The sequence below is a fragment of the Sorex araneus genome, chromosome 1 (genome assembly GCF_027595985.1).
Source record: "Sorex araneus isolate mSorAra2 chromosome 1, mSorAra2.pri, whole genome shotgun sequence".
Classification (NCBI taxonomy): domain Eukaryota; kingdom Metazoa; phylum Chordata; class Mammalia; order Eulipotyphla; family Soricidae; genus Sorex; species Sorex araneus.
In genome coordinates, this window is record NC_073302.1 from 2,635,789 (window position 1) to 2,655,477 (window position 19,689).

The 19,689-nt window shown below is 62.4% G+C and overlaps 1 protein-coding gene and 2 non-coding genes across 10 annotated transcripts in view; all 3 read right to left on the minus strand.

The window, feature by feature from the left end:
- Positions 1-19,689, minus strand: part of PRRC2B (proline rich coiled-coil 2B) — a 68,635-nt gene that overhangs the window by 6,919 nt on the left and 42,027 nt on the right. For 4 of the 8 annotated variants that reach the window (XM_055140130.1, XM_055140106.1, XM_055140134.1 and 1 more), the window contains exons 11-25: positions 18,468-18,660; positions 15,155-15,449; positions 13,119-13,306; positions 11,542-11,737; positions 7,516-7,732; positions 4,918-6,969; positions 4,239-4,438; positions 3,570-3,715; positions 3,317-3,461; positions 2,456-2,538; positions 1,993-2,181; positions 1,703-1,900; positions 1,271-1,357; positions 674-778; positions 401-590 (exon numbers count right to left, since the gene is read on the minus strand). In XM_055140130.1, coding sequence (XP_054996105.1) covers positions 401-590; positions 674-778; positions 1,271-1,357; positions 1,703-1,900; positions 1,993-2,181; positions 2,456-2,538; positions 3,317-3,461; positions 3,570-3,715; positions 4,239-4,438; positions 4,918-6,969; positions 7,516-7,732; positions 11,542-11,737; positions 13,119-13,306; positions 15,155-15,449; positions 18,468-18,660 — 4,484 coding nt within the window. The remainder of the gene's footprint in view (positions 1-400; positions 591-673; positions 779-1,270; positions 1,358-1,702; positions 1,901-1,992; positions 2,182-2,455; positions 2,539-3,316; positions 3,462-3,569; positions 3,716-4,238; positions 4,439-4,917; positions 6,970-7,515; positions 7,733-11,541; positions 11,738-13,118; positions 13,307-15,154; positions 15,450-18,467; positions 18,661-19,689) is intronic. The other 4 variants (XM_055140111.1, XM_055140126.1, XM_055140147.1 and 1 more) reach the window with 2 other exon arrangements.
- LOC129401519 (small nucleolar RNA SNORD62) lies at positions 88-173 on the minus strand. The gene has a single exon (XR_008628401.1). It is a non-coding gene; the product is annotated as a small nucleolar RNA SNORD62 (small nucleolar RNA).
- LOC129401520 (small nucleolar RNA SNORD62) lies at positions 1,112-1,197 on the minus strand. The gene has a single exon (XR_008628402.1). It is a non-coding gene; the product is annotated as a small nucleolar RNA SNORD62 (small nucleolar RNA).

The following is a 19,689-nucleotide window of genomic DNA, read 5'->3' on the forward strand; positions in this document are numbered from 1 at the left end:
GGAGGAGCGGGAGAGGAGCACCCGCGTCAGTGGAGGGACGCGTCACCTGCCGCTGTGCCCACCCCCCCACCCCCAGGGCTGCCGTGGTCTCTCAGTCACTTTCCTCCTCATCTCCCTGCTTTTGAGTCCACAGTGGAGGGTCAGAAGGATCTATTGGAACCGCATCACTGAGACGCTGGCAGCGGGCCACCAACGGGGACTCCCCAGAGACCCCGCCACACCTGCCTTCGAGACAGGGACTAGACAGCGGCCCAGGGAGGGCGAGGCGCCCACGGGCACGGGGACCCCAACTGAGCAGGGACACAGGAAGTACAGATGACCTGCAGCGGGAGAGCCACCGCACAGGTGCACAGGGCTTGGTGCCCGGGGCTGCCACTCGAGAGGGGGGCAGGGGAGATACCTGGAAGGGAAGAAGGCGCGACGGAGGCCACGGGCATGGGTGGCATGGACACGCCCCCGAAGGAGCTGTAGCTGACCCCGCTGGAGGCGCCCACAGAGGCCGGCGGCTGGAGGCCCGAGCCCGCACCTCCGGGAGAGCTCTGCTCGGGCAGACTGGGCGAGTTCTCCCACGCCTTCCGCGCAGACTCCATCTTCAGAAGCAAGGGGCAGGCGTGAGGGCCGCTGCCGGGGGCAGTGGTGGGCGCACAGGGGAGGCAGCCAGGGCCCGGCTTACCTTCAGCGTGAGGTCGGCGGTGGGGAAGGACATCGGGGACAGGCCAATGGCCCTGTGGATGTGGTGGTCCCGCCGGAGCATGGGGATGCTCTGCGCCAGCCCGGCCTGCAGGGGCCACAGGGCAGACACACCTTCCCATCTGGCCGCCGAGGCACCCACACCCCAGCACCCACCCGCACCCACTCCCTGAGCAGGAGACCCTCGGGCCCTCGCAGCAGCCCTGGCACTGTGGCCTCTGGCAGCCCCGGTCAGTAGAGACCCAGGCCAGAGCACAGTGTGAGTGTGTCCAGCCACGACCCAGACCCGGACACGGGGACAACTGCTGGAGACTGAGCCCAGAGCCTGACTCCTCCTCCAGAGAAGCCCACAGCCACGGCCAGTACCGGGGGACGCGTCACCTGCAGCTGTGTGGGCCTCCCCCCCCCAGGGCAGCCGTGGTCTCTCAGTCACTTTCCTCCTCATTTCCCTGCTTTTGAGTCCACAGTGGAGGGTCAGAAGGATCTATTGGAACCGCATCATTGAGACACTGGCAACGGGCCACCCGGGGGCACCAGCAGAGTGGCGGGCAGTGAGCGGTGGCCAGTACCACGCACTTACGTTACTGGCCAGGGCATCCTGCAGTTTCACGACTGGGTTTCCAGCAGGCCCAGCAACAGAGCCCGGGGGCAGGCTGAAATCGGAGTCCTGGAAGTGGAACGGGAAGCCACTGAGTCCCCACTCACTGCTGGCAAAGCACGTTGGGACCCAGACTCTGCAGCTCCACGGCCAGAGGCGGGGGGAGGTGTGCAGGCCAGGGGCCAGGCTTGTGCACAGCTGACCCCAGGTTGATCCCTGGCAACCAAGAAGCGCCAGGAGTCCCTCCTGAGCACAGAGCCAGGAGTCCCCCCTGAGCACCACTGGGTGTGGCCCACGACCACCCCTCCCCCAGCCCTTGACAGCACGGGTCTGGCCCAGAGTGCAGAAGGCAGAGGCGCGGCAGAGAGGAGGCGTGGGGGCGGGAGTGCTGGCAGGGGACGGACAAAGCCCCACCTTGGGGTTGACTCCAAACTCGATGGGCGGCACAGGCAGTACCGAGTCCACGTGGATCTCGACCCCGTTCACGGGCGGGACACCGGCCCCTGGCAGCCGCTCAGCGCCCTCGGAGCCCTTCCTGTTTCTCAGGGAGCGCTCGTTCCCGATGGGGCCTGGCCTGTGCTCCTTGCTCTGTCCCGAGCCTTGTTCTGGATCCTTGACAGAGAGCAGAGGCGGAGACGCGCGCAGTGAGCGGCCGCTCCTCCGGGACCAAGGGCCTGGGGCTGGGGGGCGCGAGGCCTGCTCACCTGCGGCTCGGGCGGCTTCTGGGCCTGCTCCTTGTGGCCGTCGGCCTTGGGCTCCAGCCCCGGCGTGCTCATCTCCTCGGGCTTCAGGGTGCCGTACGGGGAGCTGCGCTGCGAGGAGGTGGCAGACGACTCCCGGGACTCGGCGCTCAGGTCCACGCCGCTGTCTCCCTGGCTGCTCTTGAAGGCCTGCTGCGGAGAGGCCGGGCGCTCAGGGCCTACCCGCCGGCACAGGACACGGGGGCGCAGCTCTAGCCTGCCCTGCCCCGAGCCCCCTGCGCTGAGAGGCCCCCCGGGAGATCCTCCTTCACGTCCTCCCTCTCACCGGCCCGCCTGTGCCACGACTGAAGCCAGCAACGAGCCAGGGCCAGCACAGCCTCTGGTCTAGGGGCGACCACTAAGCGCCAAGGCAGAGGCCCAGTAGGGGTGGGAGGCACGGGGGAGCCAGCGGGCCGGGCGGCCTCACCTCGGCAGATGTGGACTCGGTGCTGTTGAAGGCGGTGGCGGCCTTAGTCCAGGCGTCACTGGCCGTGGCCTGAACGGGGAGGGCTGTGGGGAGGGAGAAGAGTGAGCGTCCCAGAGGGAACAGGGGCTCGCGTGCGAGACCCCCACCCTCCACCGTGGTGCAGCTTTTCTTCCCATCCACTCCCGGGACTTCTGGAAAGTCAATCAAAGAACCAGGTCACGTCACACAACCTCTGGTGACTACAGAACCCCAAGACCCTGAGTGCCGAAAACGGGGCTTCTCTGCTAGGTCGGCCTTAGGGTGAGTGCCCCCGGGGACACCAGCCCTGGCGTGCTCGCGAGGGCACTGACACCGATTCTAGTTCATTCCACATGTCCCGGCAGTACCTCTGGACACAAAGACCTGCAAGAACTGACAATACGCATGTACATGCACACACATGCACACACGCACACTGACCGATCCAGAGCTGCCCAGTACTAAGACGGTGTCGTCTCCCAACTGCTCTCCAAGGCTACTCTGCTAGTCTGTGAGAAAGAAGGTCTGACCCCGAGGCCCTGGGTGGGGACGTGGTAGAGGGCAAGAACCAAGGCCGAGACCAGAGCTCAGGTCACGGGGTCAGGCCCCTCGGTCCGGGAGCACCCGAGCATTGCTGGGTGTGGCCCACAAGCCAAAGGCCAAAACTCAAGAAATGGACCGTTTCCACAAGTGCTCCTGAAGCTGCGGGGAGACGGCCTTCCCAGCGAGGCCGGGACCTCTGCGCTCCCACCTCGGAGGCGCCACGGCAGCACCGTGCCCAGCCCCTGTGAGCTCCCTTCATGCTGGGCACACTGCCCTGCTCGCCCGCGGGTGCCAGCCTACCTTGGCTACTGCTCTCCCAGATCTCCGTGCCCAGGCTGCTGCCAGGCACAGCCACCTCGCCTTGCTCCAAGCACAGGTTGTTCTGCTTCTTGGCAAACCGAGGAGGAATCCGGGAGGAGAGAGCTCGGCCTTTGACCGGCGGCACCTACAGGGAGAAGCTGTCAGGGGCTGGCCCTGCGCGGGAGCCCCTCCCGGCACCTCTCAGGGCCCGGACCATGGGGACTGCGGGGCCCCGACTCCCCCAGCCTCTCACCGGCACAGCCTGCTCCTTCTTCCGCCGCTCCTCCTCCAGTAGGCGGCGCTGCTTTTTGGTGAGGACCTCGATGAAGCCTTCGCCCCCCACGGGGCCCACCTCACTCTCCTCTCCAGGGCTTGGCCCACGGTTCTCCAGGATGGCAGCTGCATGGGATCCCATCGAGAAGGAGGGACAGCGTGTGAGCCATTGGAAGCCAAGAGCCCGGCGGCCAGACTCAGCTCAGAATAAGGTGCGCAGGGCTCTGGCCCTCCAGCCCACCTTCCCCAGCCAGAGGCGAGTCCAGCGCAACCAAGAGGTGAAAGTCACGCCTGGCCTCTATGAGGCCTTAGGTTTGATCCCTGGCACCACCACCATAGAAACTAACAAGTCTTTAGACACAGATGCTCTGGGTTTTGCCTGTTTAGGGACCACACCCCACAGGGATCACTCCTGGTGGGGCCCTGTGATCACGGGGGCTAGGCGGGGAGGGGTGCTGGGGATCAAACTTGTATCGCCTCATGCGAGGCGAATGCCCCCCGGACCCCCCACTGTGCTGTCCTCCGGCCCAGACGCTTTGCTCTTAAGCTGCCTCACGGGCCTAGACAAGTCACTCTGGGCCTCAGCTCCCTCCCCCCGCCCAGAGCTGGGGTGCCATCAGGGCCAGAGCTCGTGGCTCGGGGGACTCACTCCCATAGCTCAGGTCAAACTGCTGCGGGGCCTCTCCCTGTGAGCCTGGTCTCTGAACCACCAGCGTCGCGTCGGTCTCCGCCTTGTCACACACAGCTTCGGGCAGCTCCGAGGGGCCAGGGCCTGGCCGCTCGAGGGTGTAATGGCTGCTCCCACCGCCCCGGCCACCAAGACCTGCAGGCAAGGCCTCGTCTGGGGACCTGGAAAGGAAAGGAACACCGTCAGTGGGCTCAGAAAGGAGCGGGCGCCAGAGAAGGCGCGAGAACACGGTGTCTGCACACAGCACACACACAGACGGCCCCTCTGGCTCGGCAGAAGCCACGCTGGTGGCGGCTTCCTGTGGAACAGCCCGGGTGGAGAGCCACAGCCGCCCAGGGGCGGCTCCCCCTGGCACTGTCCAACCCCCTGGCTCAGGCCTCCTGCCCTGTCCTCCCCCTCCGGGCCGACACTCCAGACCACACGGCCGCCTGCTCCCGCTGACTGCACCAGAGCACCTGCAGCTCCGCCTCGGCGGGGCGGGGGGTGTCTGCTCTGGTGAGGACGGGCCCCGGGCTGGTTCCTCAGCCACACCACCACCACCGCAGCAGCAGCAGCACAGGAGAAGCGGACGACGGTGCGAGGGCCGAGGCATGCGGGAGCGCGGGGAGGACCGGGCCCTGGGGCCGCGCTCGGGCTTTACCTTTTGGCTCTCAAGGGCGTCCCACTCTGCTGGCTCTCAAAGCGGGGCGCCGTCTCACCGCCGCCTGGCCTGCCAGCCTTCTCCCCAAACCCCCCCGGCTCCAGCTTCCGGCTCTGCCTGTCCGCCAGGGGTCTCTGGCTGGAGAAGCTCCGCTTGGCCAGCTCCTTCTTCTCGGCCACGCCGGCCCCGGGGGGGCTCCCGTCCAGCCGGGGCTCAGCCTCGGCCCCCGGGCCCTCCCGCCGCCCGCGCCGCTCGCTGAAGTCGCTGCTCTCCGAGGCCGTCTCCCACTCCTCGTTGGCGTGGTCGGACGAGTTCTGGCACGCGAGCTCCGGGGACCTGCGGCCCGCAGCGCCACTCTTGCTGCCCAGACACACTTTGGGCTGGCCCGGCCACGGGCCGGCCAGCAGCGTGGACTCTTCCTCGGGCCCCCACAGTCCTGAGGATTCTCGCTCCTGCCGCAGGCGCCTGAAGCGGGGGGGCTTGTCCTGGCGCGGGGGTCGGCGTCTCCTGAAGGGCCGATTCTCGGCGCTCTCTGCATCGGGCCCGGGCTCCTCGGGGAAGAAGGCCCGCCGCTCGTCCAGGCGGCTGTCCTCCGGCGCCCGGGCCCCAAACGAGTCCAGGTGTCGGTATGAGTCTGCGGGGTGGTCCCTGTCGGCGGGTCGCCGGGGCCCGCCCGGGTCAGGGCTGCCGTACTCCTGCCAGGAGGTGCCTGTGCTCTTGCTCTGCCAGTGCAGGGACTCCCTGGACACGAAGGTCCTGCGCGTGTAGCCGCAGTGGCTCAGCCGGGGCGGGAGCGCGCGCCCGAAGGCCCGGGGGCCGCGGCTCTTGGCGTCCAGGCCGCAGGGCTCCTCGGGGCAGGCCTTGCTGGAGCGCCAGGACTCGCGGGAGTCGCCCTTGCGGGCACTGCCATCCTCCCGCTCCAGCAGCGAGCCCTCGTGCCCGGCCTCGGTGCCCCTCTGCCGCCGCCGCTTCGGGAGCTCCTCGTACTCGGAGCCCTCGCTGTGTGTCTCGCTGGCCACCCGGCGCCGGGGCTTGGCTCGGGGGAAGTCTTCGGGCTGGCTGGCCTCCCGCAGCGCTCGGCCGCGGCTGCTCCTCGGGCTGCTGCTGTAGAGGGGTCGCGCCCCGAGGACGCCCCCGTTGCAGAGGCCCCCTCCGGCGGGCCGGCCCCGGAAGGTGAACTCTCGGAGGCCCCGGCCGCGGCCGCGGGGCTGCCCTCGGCCTCCAAAGGCCTGCTCCTCGTCGATGAAGATCCAGTTGTTCCTCTTGGTCGGGGGCACCTCGCCGGGCTCCCGGGATGGCCGGGGCTCCCAGCCCCGAGCAGGCTTCTCCTCCTCAGAGTCCAGACAGGCTCGGGCAGCACCTGGCTCCTCCGCGGGGGACGACGGGGTGTTGGCCAGAGAGGGGTCGTTCTCCTGGTCATCGTCCGACTCGCCCAGGCCCGCGCCCTTCTCCTTGGCCGGGCGGGTGCTCTCCTCCCCAGCCTCCGGCTTGGCCCGCTCCAGCTCCCTCTCCTTGTCTTCCACCTTGAGAGCCTTGAGCACAGGCTTCTTGGCGGGGCCCGACCTCCGCGGGCGGCTGGGCTGCTCCTGCTGCTGGCTGCTGGCGCCCCCGGCTTCGGGAGTCCATGCGGGCTCCAGGGCTGGCTGTTTGGGGGTGCCCCCCTCCTTCCCCCAGGAGGAGAGAGCAAAGGGCGGCTCCTCCTGGGGCGCCTCCTTCTCCACGCCGGCGGCTGTGTCAGTGGCCTTGGGCTGGCGGCTAACATCCCAACTGCTATACTCTGGCTTTTTCTCAGTGGGGGGAAAGTCAGGCTCCAGGGGGGAACACCTGAGGTCTGGGCTGAGAGCCCCAGGAGCACCTGCTTCCTGAACATTCTCTTGGGGTGGAAACAAAAGCTCCTGGCCTATTCTTTGAGAAGAGACACAGCTGTCAAAGTCTGCGGGGGCCTTCTTGGCAAAAGCGCTCAAGTACTCCTCCCCTCTGTCCTCAAGGAGATCGCGCCGGGCACTTACGCCCCCGGACCTTCCGGGTGAGGCAGAGTAAGAGCTTTCATTCCTGAAAAGGAACCAGAAAAAGCAGTCAATGGGATTGGAGCCTGGTTCCTGGTTTCCATGCTGAACACAGAGCTCAGTTCTTAAAAAGAAAAAAAAAAAAAGAAAAAATTCCAAAGAAAAAGAAAAAACACCTAAGCACCAACACTGGCTCTATCTTTGAGCAGGTCTCAGAGCTGCAGGGCCACGGGCTGGTCGGCGGCCCCTGGAGTCCAGAGCGAAGACGGCAGCGCTGGGCTGCTGGGGGCCTCAGCTGGCCCCCCGGAGACAGAGAGCAGCTGGGCATCCTCGGGAGCCGAGAGCATGCTGGAGCTGGGCGTCGGCGGAGAGGCTGGGGCTGGGCCGGCAGGGCCAGCTGGCTTCACGGTCACGGGAAGGGACCCCCTGCCCTGCGTGGCCGCCCGCCCCTGCGCCTGCCCCTGCAGTCCTGCAGCAGGGAAGAGCCTCTCACACAAGCACTCACGCCATCCTGCGCGCACGCTCACCCCGGGGCCCGCAGGACGGGCACGTTCTTCCTGCGGGTGTGCATCCGCGGGCCGAGCCGTCTCACCTGACATGCATGTCCATAGCCAAGGCGTCGCCGGGCTTCGGGTGGGGCAGCGAGTAGCCCTCGCCCTGCAGAGCCATGTAGGCCTCAGGGCTCCACACGGGGCCGGGGTCGAGGGAGGCCACTTTTCTGTCTTGGAGAGGGGGCCCACAGCTCTGCTCCTCAGAGCAGCAGCCAGAGCCGCCCAGGGGGTCTTGGGGCATCATGGGCTTCATCAGTCCTGGGGACAGCAAAGAAGGCCTCGCTGTCACCCCGCTCGGAGGGCAGCAACCCCCGCCCACACACAGCGCGCTATCCTGCCTCCCCTCAAGGGTGCTCCAGCATGGGTGGGGGCGCATGGGACCCGTGGTTTGGGTTAGGAGGGGAGCACCCCCGCCCACAGCGGTGTTGGCGAGGCCATGACAAGGACCTGCAGAGAAAGGTACCCGGTTCTACTGGCTATTTGACCTGGGCACCCCACCTCTGTGCTAACAGCCACTGGGGGGTCAGGCGGTGACGGTCTGGCGGGCCTCCGTCTATGTGGGTGGAGGGTTTGGCGCTGGAACCCACTCTGCGCCCGGCGGCCAGAGCACACCCTGGGCAGGCAGTGCCCTCTCTCACGAGACCGCGGACAGCTGCCACAGCTGCACGGCTCCCTGGACACCGCTGCAGACTCGCCAGAGGCCACGCAGCAGCTGCCCAGGGGGGTGGTGTCGCTCCAGAGACCTGGGGGAGGCCCCGGGGAGCTGGGACCATAGCTCTGACCTGGGTGCTCAACCCTGGACAAGGGACAAAACCCTCTCCAAAACTCACGGCCTTGGGCTGCGTGCATGCTTTCAAGGCCCTCCAGGTTTGACCCCTGCTACTAGACGGCCACAGGCACCACCAGGAGAGTGACCCCTGAGCACAGAGAGGCGTAAGAAAAGGAAAGCCCCAAACAAATCCACAACAAAAACACACTATGAGGGGACTGTAGTAACACAGTCACTAGAGGACTGGAGAGAAGGCACGGGGTACGGCACTTGCCCTTCACAAGGTGACACAGGTGTGCTCCCCTGCACCATGTGTGGCCCCCAAGGGGCCCCTGAGCACAGAGCCAGGAACAGCCCAAGCTCCTCCCCCACACATCTACGTAGGGGTGTCTCGGCACTGAAACCTAAACTCACTGGCCAGGAAGATGAAGCAGAGTCGATGAAACACAGCTAGACAGAAAGAAGGGAGGAACAGCCGTGGTCGGCTCATTCCCGAAACTGCCAGACACGCTCACTGGCATGGCTGAGAGAGCAGAGGCCAGCAGAGCTCCCCGCTGGTGAGGGGTCGCAGGGAGGGAAGTGTGGGGCGGGAGGCATGGCCGGCGGGCAAGAGACGCAGCTTCCACACCTGTCCTGGCAGGGCCTCACCAAGGAGGGGAAGCAGCCGGGTGGGAAAAGATGCAGAGCCCGCAGAAGCGGGTCAGACAAGGGCAGTGGCAGTGACTGACGGGGTCGGCGGGCATGAGAAGGGGCAGTGTGCAGAAGGAAGGCCGGAGCAGGGGCCGGGCATGGATGGCCTTGGTTCCAGCCGCGCACCAGGACCAAGGATATGGTTAAGGCCAGGTCGAAGATACTGATTAGCCTCAGGTCAAGGGTGCAAATTAGAAATGAGTGTGGCCAAGGCCAGAGAGAGAGCCCCAGGCTCTGTTTTTCTCTCTGCGTGTCTCGCCAGCAAGAAGACTGGTTCAATCCCTACACTCATATGGTTGATCCCCGAGCACTGCTGGGACTGGCCCCAGAGCACTGAGGAAGGAAGGGCCAGGACCACTGCTTGGTGTGGCCTGAACACCAGATAAAAACACATGAGCACAAAAGAAGATAAAGAACAAAATGCTGCATTTCGTACATTAGAAGTAGAAATAAACAGGAAAATCTGGATCCAAAATGAGGGAGAAAAGTACAGAGAAGAAAAAACTAGGGCCTGGGCGATTCTCAGAGGGTGGGGCACACGCCAGAGCCGCCCCGGGGGTCTTGGGCACCACTGGCTTCATCAGTCCTGGGGACACATGCGAAAGCAGAAGCCCCAGCTTGGTCGCCACAGTGATGAGAAGTGGCCCCCAGCACTGAGCTGGGCCTTGGCCCCAAACACCTCACGTGACTCAAAAGACAACAGGAGAGCAGAAGGCCGGGACTACAGCCACACTCAGTGGAGCCAGGGTCTCCAGAGCAGGGAAAGGCAGTCCAACGGGATGAACGCCCCAGAGAAGAGCACAGAGAGGCAGGCAGGAATAGGCTGGGGGCGAGGGGGCGGGGAAGGTATTGGAGAGACAAACGGAAGAAAGCGGACCCAGCAACCAAGAGCACAGAGAATGCCACAGGAAGCTCATTGGTTCCAAACCTGTTGGTTCCAGATAAAGCAAAACATGGCAATTAGATCCAACAAAGCCATGAGCAGAGACTGATTCTAACACATCTGGTAAATGGTTGAGTGGAAAAACAATCATGATACAGAAATCTGAGTAACTCGATTAGCAAGCTAAATTTACCTAACAGCCTCTATCTGGAAAATACATCACCTCTTCAAGTGACCTTAAGGTTGACAAAAAGCAACGGGGTGTCTAAAGAACAAAAACCAAAACCAGGGCCGGGGACGCAGCTCAGCAGAAGAGCGCCTGCCTGACATGTGTGAGGCCCTGGGTTAGATCCCTGTCACTGCCAAGAAAGGAAGAAAAGCACAGACCCCAGGACCACAGAGCAGCCTTCCCAGAGAGTCTCACGGACACCCAGAACCCTGAGTGGGGCCATCAACAGAGCGGCCAGGGAGACCCGCTGGGGCGAGTGGCTCTTCCTGCCTGAAAACCCCGGCATGCCTGGAGCTGTCACACGCAGGAAGCGCTGGCTGAGCCCTGAGCTGCGGTCCACACACCGCAGGATCTGTCTGCAAAGCAGCTGCAGCAGAAACGAGAGCCACGCCAGAAGCCTTACTGGATGCTTTCAACGTGGTCCTCAAAAACGATCAAAGGGCCCGGGAGGCAGCGCCAGGGGCTGGAGCCCGGCAGGTGGGCTCAAGCCTGCCAGCACTCGGCCCCCTGTACTGCAGACCACATCACCCTCCTGAGCACTACTGAGACACCAGGCTCAGGATCCCTGAGAATGGTGAAGGGTCTTCCCCAGCTCTGCTTCGGGGGACCCCTTAAAGACCGGCTTCTCCTCACGTGCACTCTCTCGAGAATATGTATCTCGATGCTTGTTTCTGCACCTCTCTCTCTACTCCACGTGTTCTCTCTTGAGCACACACTTCCTCTCTCCCCCCTCACATGTCCTAAGTCTCAATGAAAATCTTATCACTTGCCCCAAACTGGGGGCCGGCGAGACAGAAACAGGGGCTAAGGCACTTGCCCAGCTTAGTCCCCCACTCCATATATGGCCCCTGTGCACTGCCAGGAGGGACCCCTGAGCACCTCTGGGTTTGTCCCAAATATCCCCAAAGGGGGGAAAAACAAAGGCAGATAAATATTTAGAATTGTGCAATATTAAAACAAAGTGGTATCAGGGCTGAAGCGATAGTATAGTGGGGAGGGCGTTTGCCTTGCATGTGGCCGACCCAGGTTCGATCCCCAGCATCCCTTATGGTCCCCCAAGCACCGCCAGGAGTAATTCCTGAGCACCAAGCCAGGCAGGAGTCATCCCTGAGCATCCCTGAGTGTGACCCAAATAAAAAAAAAAAAAAAAAAAGTGGTATATTCAAACATGTAGAAGCCACAGGGCTGGAGTGGGTAAGAGTCAATCCCATAGGATCCCTGAACACCCCCAGGAATAATTTGAGTGCAGAGCCAGGGGTAACCCTTAAGCATCACACATCATGGTGTGGTCCCCAAACAAAACAAAAACAGCAAAAAGTGGCTTTTTAAAAAGGACAGCGAACTTGGGAGAGACTGACGGAGGAGGAGGAAGGGACGACCCAAACAGCAGGAGGCAGCCACGGCAGATGTGCCTGGCGCAGAAGCTGTGGGTCCCGCTGCTCACATCCAAAAGGGTAGAGTTCTGTCAGAGGCGGGACTGGCACCCAGGTGCTTACCTGAAGGGTGCAAGGCCGAGGGGTAGAAATCCACGGGGGTGCGCGCGGGGGGGATGCGTGGGTCCATGTAGGAGGGCATCATCATCCAGCGGGGGTCGAAGCCCAACATCTGCGGGTGGTGCGGGTAGAAGGGGCGCTGCGGGTGGGAGGGCGGCGGGTACATGGGCTGCCAGTGCTGCATCTTGTACAGTTGCTCCTGGGGGAACAGCAGACAGGGACATCAGGGCACAGGCCCGAGACCTGCCCGGGGGAGACACGGCCCCCGGGGGCCAGCTCCACGGTGACCCCCGGAGGGCTGGCAGCCCCCGCCAGGACACTGCAGGTCGCCCCTTCTCAGAGACAGGCATGGTCTGCCCACTGCCGCCCTCTTCGCCCAGCACCCAGGCATGCTGGACTCGCCCGGAATCGTCTGAACATGTACCCACAGCACATGGGTCCCAGCATTCTCCAAAGCTCTGGGCTCACAAGGTCACATACGCCCTGGGGACCTGGCACCAGGCACAACTGCCCCAGGCCTTCCCACTGCTGGGCCACCCGGCTCCATCCCCAAAACTGGGACTCTGGGCCGCCTCCACGCTCGCTCCTGAGTTACAGCAGCGAAACACATGTTCCTTGTGTGTACTGCACCTCCGTGCTCCCCGCAACCCTCTGCCCTGCTCCCCACACACTGAGATCCTCTGTGAGCTAAGGGGGTTGCTGTGAACGATGGCTGACTCTAACTTACCCAAACACATCACACGCCAGGCTCCAGGGTAGCCTTGCCACAGTCTACCAGGCAAGGTACATGCCAACGGCTGCGTCCCTAACCCACACACAGAGCACACAGAATAAGAGTCTATGTGACTGGGCTCAAGGCAGGTGCCACAACCTTGGGCCCCCTGAGGACAAAAGGAGGAGCCCCACAGCCTCCCTGGAAGAGCACCCCAGGCCCGCTGAGGGGCACTGCAGCCCTCCCAGCCCAAGCAGCCTGGGCCGGACACCTGCTGCTGTCCGTACTCCCCGGACGGTGGCCACTGTGGGCCTCCAGCTCTGGAGTAAGTCTCACACCCAAGACAGCCACAGGGCAGGAAACACTAGGGACAGGAACGTCTGCTGGGACGAGGGTACGGGGCGTGCTGACAGCTCCCAGGATGCTACCCAGGGCCTCTGCCCAAAAACAAGGCTGGGAAGGCTCAAGAGTCCGGGACGAGAGGCGGAGCCCTGTGTCGGCCCCCCAGCCAGGGGGAACATCTGTGACCCATTGGACTGTGGGGTCCACGTGCCTCATCCATCCCAGCAGTAGACACTTTCTGCTGCCCAAGGCCGCCCCAGACCATCTCCAGGGCTGCTAAGATGGACGAGGCCTCTGACCTCAACAGAGATGGGACAAAGGTGGCAGTACAGTGGGGTCGGGAAACCACATCCCAATTGACTCGTCCTCGTTACACGTGATGGGGTCCTGGATCAGAGGGAGCAGTTCGGAGTGGACACACTCTTCCCTTGCCATGGCCAGAGGTGCCAGGAAAGCCCATCAGAGGGTGCCAGGGTGAGGGGGCTCCCCTGGGAGGGGGCAGGCGCGAGAGGGTCCCCACCCTTACCTGCTGCTGCTGCTGGCGCTGGAAGCGGGGCGGAAGGGACTTCTGGTACTTGCTGGGCTCCTGGGCAGGCGAGCCTGCCTCCCGGGGGCCGGCCTCCCCGCTGCCGCTCTGAGCCACAGCTGGAGGCGCTGCAGGGGCTTCTTCAGAAAGTGCGCTGGGGACATCCTGGGCAGGGGACTCGGGGGGGCCTGGGGGGCACATGAGCAGAGAAAGGGCCCAGTAAGCTCACAGCATTCCCGCATCACGGCAAACACTTCTCTGCTGACAGTTGGCCCTCGCAGCTGGCGTGCAGGCCCTGGCACGGCCTGCGAGATCCCGGCACCCCCATCGCCATCATCACCTTGGGCTGACCCCCAGTGGACACTCCGCCGCCCGAAGGACAGAGCAAATGTGGCGGTGCCCTAGTGCACCCTGGAGGGCCTCTTGAGAAATGAGATTCCCAGGGCCCTGTTTATGCCGCAGGCGTGCCCGGCAGTGCAAAATGCCAGGCAGGGTGTGGGTGCCAATGGCAGACAAGGCTGTATTCAGGGTCACTCCTGGTGTTTTTTTGGGGGGCCACGGTGTCCTAGGGGTCAGCCTTGTGCAAAGCAAGTGTCTTACCTCACGCATAAGTGCCTGCCCTAGAAAGCCATACTGACTATGGCTCATTAGTCAGTATCAGATTAAATGCCTGACACGATCACTAACCAATACTGGACTGAATGCCTGACATAATCACTAGCCAGTATCAGACTGGTCACTTGGCACAATCACTGACCAATACCAGACAGGTGCTGAATGCCTGATATAATCATTAGCCAATATCAGACAGATACTGAATGCCAACACAATCATTAACCACTATCAGACTAACACCTGACACTGTCATTAGCCAATATCAGACTGCACGCCTGACATAATCATTAACCAGTACCAGACAGCTAGCTTGCTTGCTTGCTTCCTTCCTTGCTCAGTCCAACTTTTTAATTGTTTTAGTTTTGATTGTTTGATTACATGCGGCAGAGCTCAGGGGACCATGCAGTGCCCAGGGCTGAACATGGGCCTCCGACATGCAAATGCCACATTTTAAGTGTTGAGCTCTGTCTGTTTTGTTTTTGTTTTTTTCTTTTTGGGTCACACCTGTCGATGCTCAGGGGTTACTCCTGGCTGTGCATTCAGAAATCACTCCTGGCGGTGCTCAGGGATGCTGGAAATCGAACCCAGGTCGGCCGCGTGCAAGGCAAACGCCCTCCCCACTGTGCCATCGCTCCAGCCCCCTCTGTCTGTTCAGAGCCTCTCCAGCAGTGCTTGGACGACCAGGGCTACACTGGGTGGTGCCCAGGAAGCCAGGCAGTGCCAGGCCCCCTGATCTTTCTCACCCCCGAGTGTAACCAAGGTGGATTTGCCACCCACAATCTCAACTGCCGCACGGGGCAAAGCAGTCGCATGGCGGCCATGAGTGGAGGCTGCAGGCAGGTCACGCCAGGCCCGGGCAGAGGCCAGGGTCCACCCAGCACACCACCCAGCAGCCCCCAGCCTCCACTTGGAGACTGGAGCACCACAGGTCAGCAGGTGCTGACGACCCTCACAGCCCCAGGAGAACCCCAGGGGAGCAAAGCTAACATCAGCTAACATCAATCCTGTTTCTGCCCAGGGCAGGTTCCTGACGCAAGGAAATGCCAGGAGCTGGCGCCATCTTTCAGACAGCCCACTGCTCTTACATGGCGCCAGCACATGCGTCCCAACAAGCAGCTGGCCCTCACAGGGAGGAGTCTGGCCCTTGTCTGGCACCTTCAGAAACAGCGACAGTGATGCCATCACTGGCAGGTACGCCTGCTGCAACAAGAAGCTGCCCAGTGCCTGAGAGCCTGGTCACGCCAGAGAAGCGTGCGGACAGGAACAGAGTGAGGTCTGCACGGTCAGGCCTGCCGCTGAGACAGGCAGTGAGCACACGACTGGCTGGGCTGGTGCTGTGACCATGCTGCCTGTCCACGCACTAAGAGCGGGGAGACCCCAGTGCGCAGAGCAGACCTGCCTGGGCTGACCCTAGCACCCACCTTTGTGGACAGCTGGGCCGTTCTCCTGCGGGGCCGCCTTCTCCTCCTTCTCCGCCTGCCTCTGGGTCTCGCTTGCCTTCTGGGCCTGCCGGCACTTCTGGTCCAGCTGCTTGAGCTTGGCAGCACAGGCGGCCAGCCTCTCCTCGCGTGCGCGCCGCTCCTCCTCCTCCCGGCGCCGGCGGGCCCGGCCCACGGCCTCGGACATCTCAGACTGGATGAACTTCTGCCGGGGGGGCGGCTTGTCCTCCTTGTCCTCGGCAGACTGCTGCCGGAACATGCTGCCCGCAGAGGGCTTCTGCCAGGAGGGAGAGCTGGTCACCAACCCACCGTCAGAGCAAGGACCTGGGGCCACCCGGGGCAGCCCAGCAGAGGCAGCAGGACCAGGTGGGCTCTGCTTCACTCTCCACTGCACTGGGCCAGCACCCCCGGGGCTGCTGATGCTCGGAAGCAGTGCTCACACTGCTGAAATGCCAATGACACAGGACTGCGAGAGAATGAAATCAGAGCTGGCGGTCCCTCAGAGTGTACTGCCGGGGTTGGTCCCCGAACACTGCTGGACAACCTTTAGCCACGGCCCAGAGCAGCCCTGAGCAGGACCAACCGGGGTCCAAAACTAGACAAGGAAGTTTCAGGGCCTCGATTTGGGGCCACGTCCAGCAGTGCTCAGGGCTCATGCCTGGCCTCTATGTTCAGCGATTGCTCCTGGCCAGGGCTCGGGGGACCCTACTGGGTGCCGGGGATCAAACTCGGTGGGCTGTGTGCAAGGACAGCGCCGTCCCCACTGGATTCTGACTCCAGCCCTGCCTCTGGTTGCTCAGGTGCACGGGCGCCTCTGCCTGTGAGTCCACAGACCGACGGGCGCCACGTGCCCTGAGCAACGCGCTTCTCCCAGAGCCTCTCCTCAGCCCTCACAGGGCGGGGATACAGGAAGGGCCTTTGACCTTGCAGGGCTGCGGGCTCCTCGTGTTTCTGCCACTAGTGTCGGTGCCATCTCACAGCTGGCATGTACGCGGTCCTTGTACCCCGGTGTCCCTTGCTACCTGGCAGAGGAACCTGAATTTCACACTTCCCCAGGTGAGGACCAGCAGAATCAGGGCCAACACACGAGAGAGCACTTTGGCCGGAGCCCTGCACTGCCGGTCCTCCCGGCAAGCACCGATGGAGACAGCCCTGCCTAGGAGGAGAGCAGAGCCAAAGGGTCTGGGCCTTGTGAGGACAGTTGTCCCCCTACTAACCTGCCTGAGTTAGCTGCACCTCACAGAGGAACTGCTCACAGATCTGCAGGGCAACAGTCTCTGCAGAAATTTGGGGGCTGGAGCGATAGCACAGCAGGTAGGGCGTTTGCCTTGCACGCGGCCGACCCGGGTTCGATTCCCAGCATCTTATGGTCCCCCGAGCACCACCAGGAGTGATTCCTGAGTGCAGAGCCAGGAGTAACCCCTGAGTATCGCCAGGTGTGACCCAAAAAGCCAAAAAAAAAAAATGCACACAATTAAAAAGATTTTATCTCTGTGAACTAAAGACAGTTAACTTGCGACGCTGCTATCAGCAGATGCTGCTATCAGCAGATCAGAGGAAAACCTCCTGAATACAAGTAACCCGGACACAGGATGACAATCTGAGTTAATTGCAGGGTAATTTCCAGGAGTAGCATTATCTCAATTTTGTTCCATTTGTGCCTCCTCACTCTAGTTCCACACTTGGCGCATGATTTGGATCCAGTAAAAGCTTGAACATAAAGGGCCTTTTCATCTGAGAAGACGCAACGTGGGGGGTGTCTCTGGAAAGTGCAGGGCACTGCAAGTGGCCAGTGGTGGCACAAGTCTGCAGACTAACAACTTTCCTGCCCCAGTCTCTGCCCCACAAGGCGAGTCTCGAAGGAGACAATTCAAGGGAGACCTGAGCCCCACACGGGGCAGGCAGGTTGTGTGCCCACGGTGGGGTTGTCCCAACCAACACCTCAGAGCAGAGATGGCTCAACCAAGAGGTGCGGGTCCTCCCGGGTAGGTGTGTGGGGGCCTGTCCCAGACAGGGGACTGCCCCAGTGAGTGGGGATACTAGAGTCACCAGGGGGCAATACTCAATATCCAGCAGGTCAGGGAAGACAGGAGACAGCTTCTGTGGGCCTGGAGCTGGGCCGTGCAGGAACACACAGACATCTCAGAATGGTAAGGCGGGGTGCGTGTGTAGCCACAGTATCCCCCACCTCTCCCACAGCACACGTGACCAGAACATCCTAAGAGGTGATTTGGGGGCCAAAGTGGTCTAAGCTTCCAACAACAATTGACAACTCGGGGCTGGAGCGACAGCACAGCGAGTAGGGTGTTTGCCTTGCACGCGGCCGACCCGGGTTCGATTCCCAATATTCCATATGGTCCCCCGAGCACCGCCAGGAGTAATTCCTGAGTGAGCCAGGAGTAACCCCTGTGCATCGCTGGGTGTGACCCAAAGCAAAAAGAAAAAAAAACTGACAACTCACTGATAGAGAAATCAGTAAGCAGTCAGATAAAAAAAGGATATTCAGGGCTAGAACAACAGCACAGCGGGAAGGCCGTTTGCCTTGCATGTGGCCGACCCGGGTTTGATTCCCAATATCCCATATGGTCCCCCGAGCACCGCCAGGAGTAATTCCTGAGTGCATGAGCCAGGAATAACCCCTGAGCAATGCCAGGTGTGACCCCCCCCAAAAAAAAAAGCAAAAAAAAAAAAAAAACCAACAAAAAAAAAACAAAACAAACAGGATATTTAAAGCTCAAGGCCACCTTCCCGCCACACGGCTCCACCCGTCCCACCAGGGAGCACACACGCAGGCGCCCAGGGGCTGCAGAGAGCAGAGCAGAGCCCCGGCCTGTAGGGTCAGGGAGCACTTCCCAGAACTCCGGCCAGAAAGCAAGCCCTGAACCTGATCACGGACAAGCACTGGGCCAAGCTGATCTGAAGCACATTCCACAAGGTCACGGGACTCTTTCCCACCCTCAGTATCAGGCTAACAGGAACAGGACAGACAGCAGAGCTGGGCAGCAGGAGGCAGCCACAACCCGGATGCAGAGACACCTGGGAGCCTGTGGAAAGACGAGCACTTGGGCTGGGAGCAGGAGTGCCGCCTCTGTGGGGAGAGGCCCGCGGGCTCAGGACAGACTCTTCATACCTGCCCCAGGCTGCGACTCTCCCACTCCTTACAAGAAGGGCCCTGAAGCTGGCTCGGTTGCTATGAGCTCTAAGAGCTTCTGCCCTGGCCACGCACGCGAGGCCACCCTAAGCCCAGTGCCCATGTGTGCCTCGGTCCACCCTCCCACCCCCCGTGCGTGAGTACCTGGCAGTCAGGGCCCGACGCCCAGCCATGAAGCTTCCTAGAAGGTGGCTGAGGCTCTGGCATCTTCCGGATGAGCCGGGTCACACCTGCAGCATCGCCCCAGTCCTTCCCATCCTCGTGGGCACGCTTGGTGTCAGCACTGTCCGCAGAGCTCATGGACAGCTGCCGCTGCCGTCCAGGCTCCCAGCCGTCCCTAGGAGAAATGGACTGCTATCAGTGTCCCCGCAGCACACAAGTGAGGGGCCACCCAGCCGCTGCTCCTACGGAGGGCCCGGGATGGACGTGGCAGGGAAGTCCAATGGCCAAGCGCCAGTGCCAGTGGCCAGGCCACCCCTGAAGGCACTGTGCTGGGGGAGGGGGGGGCTGTCTCGCCTCCACTCCTCCTCCTGCTTCCCGCCGTGGGAAGCGCACCAGGGCGAGGCTGGGGAGCGGCTCCGGGATCCGTCCCAGCACTCCCACACCAGGGGCCCCTCCTGACATCAGCTCTGCTCTGTGCTCAATTCAGTCTCCTCAAAATAGCAAAGGCTGCCTCACCAGAGGGCTGGAATGGAGCACAAGGCGCAGAATGGAGAGTGGGACTCCGACACGCGCCGGGAGGGCTCCGTGCGCACAAGGGCTGGGCTGTGCTCCTCTGCACACCCCCTGGCAAGGCCCGGGGGTCTCAGACGGGCAGGTGCCCCGCAGGCAGAGCCACGCCTGAGTCTGCATCACGAGACTGTGCAAAGGTCTGACGCACGCTGAGTACTGCACATGGGCAGCCCCACCGGCCCCAGGAGTCAGCACAGGCAGGGAAGGGCGAGCCGCAGTCCCTGGCATCATGGAAAAGAGATGGTCGAGCTACACGGGGGCTTGTGAGAGAATGAGTCTCCCAGACAGACAGAAAAGGAGCCAGGGAGACAGTACAGAGGGCAGGGAGCTCGCTTTGCACTCGGTGGACCTGGATTCAATTCCTGGGATCCAATATGGTATCCTGAAATTCCTGAGTGCAGAGCCAGGAGTAATTACCCCTGAGCACTGCGGGTGTGGCCCCCAAAACAAACAAAATCCAGAGAGGGCCAAAGCGATAGTACAGCAGGGAGAGCACTTGCCTTGCATTAAGCTGACCCAGGGTTTGATCCCTGACATCCCATAGGGTCCCCTGAACACTGTTAGGAGTGATCCTTGAGCACAGAGCCAGGAGTCAGCCCTAAGCATTGCTGGTTGTGTCCGAAAAATCAAAAAC